The 9,556-nt window shown below is 33.5% G+C and overlaps 1 protein-coding gene and 1 long non-coding RNA gene across 6 annotated transcripts; both read right to left on the bottom strand.

The window, feature by feature from the left end:
* Window positions 1–1,207: 1,207 nt before the first annotated feature.
* LOC133870377 (uncharacterized) lies at window positions 1,208–1,963 on the bottom strand. Its single transcript, XM_062307486.1, is given in 2 exon segments — window positions 1,208–1,581; window positions 1,583–1,963. Coding segments are annotated over 2 exon segments (696 nt in total). The 3' UTR covers window positions 1,208–1,266.
* Window positions 1,964–4,358: 2,395 nt separating this feature from the next.
* Window positions 4,359–7,678, bottom strand: LOC133871876 (uncharacterized). Of its 5 annotated transcripts, XR_009900895.1 has the most exons (9): window positions 7,394–7,678; window positions 7,253–7,299; window positions 6,924–7,047; window positions 6,358–6,462; window positions 5,709–6,011; window positions 5,468–5,586; window positions 5,290–5,358; window positions 4,701–4,844; window positions 4,359–4,594 (listed from the first exon to the last, which is right to left on the bottom strand). It is a non-coding gene; the product is annotated as an uncharacterized LOC133871876 (long non-coding RNA). The 5 variants fall into 5 exon arrangements; XR_009900894.1 differs by lacking the exon at window positions 6,358–6,462 and having other exon boundaries at window positions 4,701–4,847; window positions 7,394–7,675; XR_009900893.1 differs by lacking the exon at window positions 6,358–6,462 and having other exon boundaries at window positions 4,359–4,603; window positions 7,394–7,674.
* Between the last annotated feature and the right edge of the window lie 1,878 nt (window positions 7,679–9,556).

Consider the following 9,556-nt stretch of genomic DNA (forward strand, 5'->3'; position numbering starts at 1 on the left):
GTAAACATAAACCATATATAAACATCCGCTTTGTGACGAAGCAAAAGAGAGACTTCTCCATAAATAACTCTTGATTTGATTATTAGGCATAATAAACAAGTTATTGATTCTCAAATCATATCTCCATAGTCTAAATCACAAGTCATTAAAAAAAATAATAATAATTAGGCTGGCATGCTTGTAAACAGTACTAGACAAAGGGACACCATAACCTACTAATTAATACTATGTAGCAAGATTTACGTTGTATACACTGCCACACGAGAAAATATTTTGTTGTTGGGATGTTGGATTCTTTTGGTTATCGTTGGTAAGTGCCAAAGAATTCGTTTACTTCATATTATTATTCTTCGCAGCTACAACCGTGTGAAATTTTATTACGAGAATCCAACGTGAAATGAAATTGACAAGAAACTTCTGCTCTATTTGTTAAACATTTTGTTTTTTCTTCTCAAAAATCTCACAGCAAAGATGAACTCACATGTTTGGAAAAAATTAAGAGCAAAATTAAAGTGAAATGAACAAGAAGGCCTCAGTAAAATTTGTGGCCTTAGAATCTGTATATTAAGATGGCCTTGGATTCCAAGGAAACCCCAATCCCTAATTGTATTCTACCCAAATTCATTATGTGATTTTTATGGCGGTGATGAGACTATTTAGCTTTTGGTTCTTCTTTTAGCTCTCACTGTCCAAAAATATATCTGATCCACTTTCATTTTACACCCCAGAAATATGGTTTTCATTCATAACTTTAAACAAACGACCTAGACAATATGAACTTAATTATGGATTCATGAAGTTAGAGAAAAATCCAAAACAACACAAGCCAGCGACCGGGCTTGAAAATCTTTATAGAGTGCAAACATTGGAAAGATTTAAAAGAATACAATAGAATTCTACGAATGATTATATATCTAGCTAGCTTTGTAATGAGCCCGAAGTGGCGAGCCGGATAAAGATTTTCAATAATTTTGCTATCTAGCTAAGTTGCTAGCAATTTAGATAGCAAATGTGAAAGAGCTAGTATGAGACCCACCTACGTACAAAAATAAGTTTTGAGTTGTACTTCATGCTCACCTATTTGAACAAGTGAGCTTGCTTATTGGAACTCTCTCACATTTACTGTTCAAATTACTAACCATTTTGATAGCAAATTACTGGAAATTCTAATCTGAACCAGAGATAGAAGTCAAGCAAGCCTTAAAATTGGGTTGCCAACCATGAATGGGATTTACAACAGTGTACGTTACGTACGTACATATCTAGCTAGTTTGTTAGAATGTTGAGAAGTGAAACCCTAGTCTGGATCAAACACCTAAACATACACGCTAACTCAACTTCAAGGTCTTCGATGGCTATCTCCACTGCCTCCAATCTTTTATTGGCACTCTGGACAGCCGTTACATCGCAAATATCATACAAACCTTGCAAACTCACCCGTATAAACCTTGACGCAAAAGACCCTTTCGCTGCTTTCTGATCTAGCCAGCTGGGTATGGAAATCAGGGACAACAGTGATTCCACGATAGAAATAGTAGTTACTCTCACTTCCTTTAGAACATCGACAACTACTTTAAGGTTTGTCGTCTATTGGTGAGAGGTGGTCCGAAGTGCTGGACTTCTTGTTCTTCATCCGCTTCAAAGAATTCAAGCACTTTAACGTTTCTTTCTTTGGCTTCCTTCCGTAGCGATTACAAGCAGCAATTTTGCTACCAATGTCCGGCTCGCCAGTGCATACTCTACGTAACGTGAATTGGAGATGTTGGAGCTGTTGGTTGACGAGCAACAGAACATCTTTAGAAGTGCCGCACACGTCCAACATCCTTAGAGATGCCTCCGAGACCTCATGAACCCATTTTTCTTGTCGTTGGTGCAGAAGAGCTCGTTGGATTGTGGGGGAGTGAAGAAGGTCATTGGCAGAGTTGTGCATGTCTCTGAGGGCATCAAAATTTGGGCGTGCCATCTTTGGAAATGATTTTGATTCTGAAGAGGATTTCTGGGTTTTGAGAAGATAGGCAACTAATTCCTGAATCAGATCTCTGAGGTCTTACAGAAAAAGGACCAGAACGAAGTATCCTTTCTTGTACGGATAGGCGTAAACTGCTGGCTACAGCTAAGAGGCCAAATTATATATGTTGTTGGTGATTGGACTGCTATATATGGTGAATATACATGCACGAGAGAGGGAGGTGCCACTGCCAACCTGGGTTTAATTATAAAGGGCTTAAGCATATCAAATGTGTTCTTTGTGATCGAGGATGTATCCCTTGTCATCTAGGGCAACCGCTACAAACCAAAAAAAAAAACTGGTTTTTAGTGACTTGCATTTAGTGACGTTTTTGGTCGTCTGACACATCACTAAATGTTAGTGACTTATAATTAGTGGTGTTTTTGCCACACCACTAAATGGCACCACTAATTAGTTCGTCACTAATTCTCATTTAGTGGTGTGTCTAAGTTGCCATACCACTAATTAGTGGCGTGACTATATCTGACATGCCACTAAATTAGTGGCGTGTGTTAAGATCAGCCACACCACTGATTATGGCGTGGCAAAAAAATAAAAAATTCATCAGTAGTACTAATAAATGAATTCAAGCCCTTTTGATCATGCTGAACTATTTGCAACAAAACAAAGGCATGCAAGAAGCCATGTCCAACATAAATATAAAACCAACAAAATCCTAAAACTTTAAGATCTGCTACAATTAAGAAGAGTAACTGGTAACGCCCAATTCCCCCACACTCTTACGACACCATCAGTATAACCACTAAACAGTGTGCTTCCATCGGCACTCCAGTTCAAGCTTGTGCAGTAGATAACCTGCAATTTAATGCAGAAAATAATATTAAATTTTTTTAAAAAAGAAAGAAAGAAAGAAAGAGAGATTAAATTTTTTCTTCCTATCCTGCTTCCTTTTTCTTCCTTCTTCACCAAAACACTTCTTCCATGAGACAAAAATCAAACTCATTCTATTGAAACACAGAAAATTACCCATTATATTTGACTAAAGCACCCAAGAAAAGGAGAACCCAAACTTCTCTACCCATTCATTTTCGGTCAACACTCATAACCCAATCGGTTCAAAGAACCGACATTTTCTAAAAGATTCAAAGAAAAAAAAAAAAGAGAGAAGGGAATCGCCTTGCTGAAAGAACACCACACATATAATATAAATAATTAAAAAAAAAAAAAAAAACGAAGACAAAAAAGAAGAAAGGAAGACAAGAAAGAAAAAAGGAAGAAAGGAGTACCTGTGTTTTTCTAAAGCAGAGGATATGGATCTCTGTGGTCTCAATTTGGTTGGACAAAAGGAAAAGGAGCACCATCCGACGAAGGCTAATGCTGTACTGATTTGGATAGTGCATTCTTGCAGAGGCTACATGTGCGTCTCATTAGAACAGAACTATTACGTACTCATCTGTCTCTGCAACTTCTTGTTGAGAATTTTGGGTACGTTTAATTTGAAAACGTGTTCTAATTAATATGACAGAAAGATAAAAAGTGATTTTTATTATTATTATTATTTTTTTATATATATATATTTTTTTAATGTTTTTAAGAGTGGTTTCTATTTTGAGTTGTTTGTTATTAATGTATCTATCTTTAAAACAAAAATTAGAAGATAGCTAGAAACAAAAATACAAATAAACAATATGGCTTAAAAATGTAATATTAGTCTTTTGCGTTGCACACCGAATTGAGTCACAAAAGCCATTCGTTTTATGACACAATATGTAGATGGGGTAAGTAATTAAAAATGTTGTAAATATTCTCAAGAGAGAATGTAATATGTTAGGAATATATAAACTCTGATGAACTACAAAGGTTATTAGATTGAATTTTCCATTCTTTTTCTTTGGGGTCAAACAATGACGGAGCCAGAAACTTTTACAAGTAGGGTATGGGGGTTCAAAAATTTATAGGTAGGGGCCAGCAAGCTATTTTTTTTTTTTTTTTAATACCACCCTTAAATCCATCCCTGGGCCTAGGGATGTAATCGAGCCGAGCCGAGTCGAGTTTGACATTTTCAGGACTGGCTCGTTTAAGAAGACCTATAATCGAGCCGAGCTCGAGCTCGAGCCGAGCTTTAGAAACCTTGTCCGAGCTCGGCTCGTTTGATAAATACCATGACTCGAGCTCGAGCTTGAGCTCGCTAAGTAAACCATATCGAGCCGAACCGGGACTCGATAGGCTCGGACCGGCTCGAGCTCGAGATGTAAATAAAATTTTAAGTGAGCTTGATACGAGCCCGAGCCCGAGCTCGATTAAAATCTATTCGAGCCTTATTTGAGCAACTCAGCTCGTTTATGGCTCGTTTAGTTTGTTGTGAATATAGAAATTATTAAATACAAACTTTATTCTAAAAATACTAAATAACTTATTTCAGGCACAAAAAATTCACAATATTACAAGAAACTTTCAAAAAATAAATCTTGAATTACAAGAAAAAAAAAATACAAAAAATGAAATAAGCATAATTGTAACTAAACTAAAAGATAAAATTTACATAAATAACTAAAATACAACACAAATTACAATTTAAAACAATGTAATCTCAACTCTAAAGGGTTGCACTTCCCCCTTGCCACCCTGCATTCACTAAAAAAAAGTAAGTTAGATAATTTTTCCACCGTTTATTATTTAGCATGTAGAATTTACGAATCTTTTAGAACTATAGATTGAGGGAGAGAAAGACCTTAGCTTGGCTGCTGCTCAGTTGGACTATGATCTACGTTTAGCCCAATTATTCTTTCTATTAGATTTCTTCCTTTTCCTAGACCGGCCCAGCTGAATGACTTCCTCCCCATTCCTCCTGAATGACTTCCTCCCCACCATTCCTCTGCTTCACAAGAGCACCAATATTTAGCAAATAGAGAAAGACAAGAATTGTCCCAAAGCAATAAATTAGAAATTCAAATTCTTCTCTAAGATCTATTTCCCAGCAACATAAACAGGACCAACAAAACAAATAGCTAACAGCCTAACACCAAGACATGTTTATTGAAACCTCCACTTATAATTTACTTACAAATGGGTTAACATGATGGGGGTAACTCACCACCCTGAAAATGCATGCAGCAGTTTGACAATGAATACAATCTAACTACTGAATCCTTCAATTACACTCCATATATCAACTAATATGTATGATAGTTTTATATCAAAATCACTACCATAAATACATTAGTGACAAAAATGTCTATTTTTTGGGTTGAAAGTGATATACAAGTCTGTTAAAGACAAATTAGCACTTTATCTTCAAAAAACTAAAGCATCTATCATACCACATCAGTCTTCGTGTAGATGAATAAGATGATTCCCAGATTTATAATGTACAAAAGGCCAAATAAAATCTGCATCAACAAAAAAAAAATTATAAACCATGAGGGATCTGATAAAACTATAGATTAGCTCAACCTATAGATTTGGATATGATAAAACAATGCATAACTAATTGATTACATCAACTTGTTCCAGATTTTTTACAATTACTGATTTGGATCTGATAAAATTGATATCATCAGATTTGGATCTGATAAAACTATGCATAAAACTATGAGCCTCTCGAACTCATAGCAAATCTGCAGAAGAGAATGATAAAAAAAATTATATGAGGGACTACACAATCCAATAAGCTTAACAATGTAAAGTAAATGCATTTAAAATTAGTGGCCTTGTGATAATGGAAGATATTGAATTATACCTGGTAAGCTAACTCCCTTGTATGACACAGCACAATTGCAGAAACTTGTCCAGCAACAGGTTTAATTTGTTGCAATGTTAAAAGAACAAAAACAGCAGTTTTACCCATTCTAGACTTCTCTTGTCAAATGACATCCATACCCAGGATAGCTTGAGGAATATTCATGTTGCACTGATGAAGAACCAAAGAAAATTGGATTGAAGGAACCGTCGGTAAGAAAAATATAACCTCTGATCCTTTTACGTAAAGGAATACCAGACCACAAAGTGCTACGAAATCAAGTTCATGACAATAGAATATTACCTGAAAAACATAAGATCAAAATGATTTACAGAAGCATAAACCAAGAGACCACAAAAATTGAAGTAGCAGGGACCAAATCAACAGTTTTCTCTTGCAACAAAAATTGAAACACTTAATAAGCACGCTATTAGAGGAATTGTTAACATAAACTTGGCATTTGAGCAAATAGGCATGAACAAATACATAAAACAAGCAAAATTCCAAAAGGAGACTTGCTGTGTCTAAAAAAGCATAGGTCATATAGCAATGCAGGACCACAGAAATATCTAAAACAAACTATGAATATTTAGATTACCTCAACCTATGGATTTGGATCTGATAAAACTATGCATAACTAGTTGATTACCTCAACCTATACTTGTTCCCCATGGCCCCATGCGAATCCCCATCAAGAACACAAAGAGCACACAAACAATTGCAAGCCCAAAACCACATGGAACTGCTGCAGCATCTACATAGTAGGTTAAATCTAGAGAATTAGAATTTGAAAAACAGAGTTCGTTTACTCTCTAAACTGTGCATACTATACTCTTAAAAAAAATTAGTAGCACAAAACATAATCAAAACAAAATTCAGCCCATTTAATGGCTTAAATCAAACAGACAATGAACAAAAGTTTTCAATGATGGTAAAGTGAATTTATAGACAAACTATGAGCTTTAGGTGGAGGTAATCAATTTTCATTTGAATAAACCAAATTTATAGATAAACTATGATCTTAAAATCTAGAATAAGAAAAACCAAAGAATCTAATATATCGAATAACAGATCTGGCCAAAGAAAAGGAAAATTTGTAACAAAACACAGCCAATACAGAGAAATAAAACCAGATCTACAAAAAAAAATGATACGTCCATCAAGGAAACAAAATGGATCTGAGAGATCTATAGGGTGGGAGTGTAAAGATTATACCTTTGGGATCTGAGGAAGAACGTCCCAGCCCATATGCGCCCTCTTCGTGGGTCGCCGATCAATGTGCGTGTGACATTCAAGGTTTTCCATTTCAACACCTCCATGTACTCGGTATGCACCGAAACTAAACATCAGAGTAAAACCACAACCAATGGACATCAAAATAAATAGATCAAAAAACAGAGAGTTCACAACATGCTTAGTTCCCCCAAAACAAAAGATTTAAAGAGGTAAAGAACAGATCTAAAAATCAACTAACAGATCCACGAAAAAAAAAAATCAAATCCAAAAAAATGAACCAGATCTAAAAAAAATTAACCAGATCTAACCTAACCGCCTCCTTCTTTTGCTCCGTTTGCTTCAGAAATCACCAGATCTGTAGAGAAACAAAGACGAAGTCAGTAAGTGTGAGAAAGATCAAAGACCAAGGCCGGTTCGTCCGAAGGAGAAGAACTGAAAGGGGTGTATACCTAAAAACGTGTAAGGCCGAAGAAGAAGACATGTGTGCTGGTGGAGTCGTGGGTGTGCAGTGGATTGGACTGTGATGACGCGTCAGATGGTGTGAAGAAGAAGAAGGCAGGCGACGACGGCGTGAAGATTAAAGAAGAAGAAGAAGGCACGACGTCCTGGGCGTGAAGATTGAAGAAGAAGAAGGCAGGGGCAGGGCGTGAGTGAAAATACAAGAAGAAGGCTGAAGGGAAGGCAGACGGCGCAGAAGATAAGTCTCAAAGAAATCTAGAAATGTAGAGAAAAGTTTTAGGGCAAAATGCGGAAATGACCGAAAGGTCCCGTATAGGCCGTTGTAGCATGAGGTTGTAAAAGGGTAGGGGGGTAATTTTCTTTTTTCAATATATTAATGCAGATGATAATTGATAAGAGTTGGACGATTATGATGTAAATAACGAGATCGTGTGGCTAAGGTTAAGTCTCTTGTTTCTATAACCTGCACGAGGGACACGTGGTACCCTCTAATATGAATTCTGATGGTTAGGATTTGTCCATACTAATTCAACAGTTAGGACTTAGGATTTGCTAAATTGCCATAATTTTTTTTTTTTTAACAACCAAATTGCCATATTCTATCATAAAAAGTTTAAATTTAAAAAATATAATATTAATGAAAGTCCAAAGATATCAAATTAAAATACATCTATATTCAATGTCCAATGTCAATGTATTACGTATATATATGTAATACATATATGTAATGCATCTCAATATCTCATAGTATTCTCTTGGAATTGCATAAATGTAATTAAAAAATTACATATAGTCCTTTTAGATGACATAGATGCAATTTTTTAATCAAAAAAATTACATCTATGTCATTTCAGAAGAACACCAGGAGATATTCTAACATTCCTCATATATGTATATCTATTATCTATATTCTATACACAATATGATTATGTAATTTAATATACTAATGTGACTATACTAATGTAATTTATTTATAGACACACACAGACATAATGTAACTATAATTTGTTATTTGTGTAAATATAAAAATATAGTAATTAATACATAATGTAAATATAAGTTAGTATATAATTATGTATTGACTAACTAGTTAAAATGTTACTTTATTAAGTAACTAGTTACTATGGGTTAATAACTTAATAATATATGATATATATACAAAATATTATGTACCCTAAACCCTAAATTCTAATTCCTTAACTATGCTTAGTTAGTTAGTTACTTAGTTACTTGATAGTTAATTAGTTACTTAATAAAACTCTAATTCCTTGACTATACTTTATGAATCATATGATATGATATGAAATTATCTAGGTAATTAGTTTCTTAATAGCTAGTTAGTTACTTAATAATACTCTAATTTCTTACCTATACTTTATGAATCATATACGGTTAATTAATAATTTAATACATTTATAACTATAATTGATAATTTAATATGCACAAACATAGTAACATATTACCTATTAACTAACTTTCTAACTACTTATATAGTTATAACATATAACTTATATTAATTAACTTAATTAGTAACTTAGTAATATTAAGTTAGTATATATTAACTAACTATTTAATATGTTTGTTTATTAACTAATTAGCTAGTTAGGACATTAATACTAACATATATACACACAAATGCATATGTAGTGAGTAATAGCTCTAATTGTTCGTTGTTCACGAATTTTTGTTTAGACACATTCATATATATAACACATATACAAATATTAAGTAACCTTTTTTTTTTCTTTTTTTTATTAAAATAACCTATAGTTAACTACGAACATATTAACTAACTCATTACTAGTTAGTATGTCAGTACTCGATGCTAATATATAATACACACACATATATATATAGATATATTAACACAAAATATTGAGTATTCTAACTATATTACTAATTCACTTATTTACTTAGTATATATTAATTAACTAAATAATATATTAGTTTATTAACTAACTAGTTAATATGTTATCCTAAAGTTATTTATATAGCATATATTACTCAATTACTAATATACATATTTAAATGTATATCACTCATTTTAATTAAAATATTCTAACTATATTATAATATATTTGTATATATATACAAAGATGTATGAATGAGTTAACAAGTTGAGTCGAGCTTCATCACAACTCATAAGTATTTAA

This window comes from Alnus glutinosa, chromosome 6 (genome assembly GCF_958979055.1).
Source record: "Alnus glutinosa chromosome 6, dhAlnGlut1.1, whole genome shotgun sequence".
NCBI classification, from domain to species: domain Eukaryota; kingdom Viridiplantae; phylum Streptophyta; class Magnoliopsida; order Fagales; family Betulaceae; genus Alnus; species Alnus glutinosa.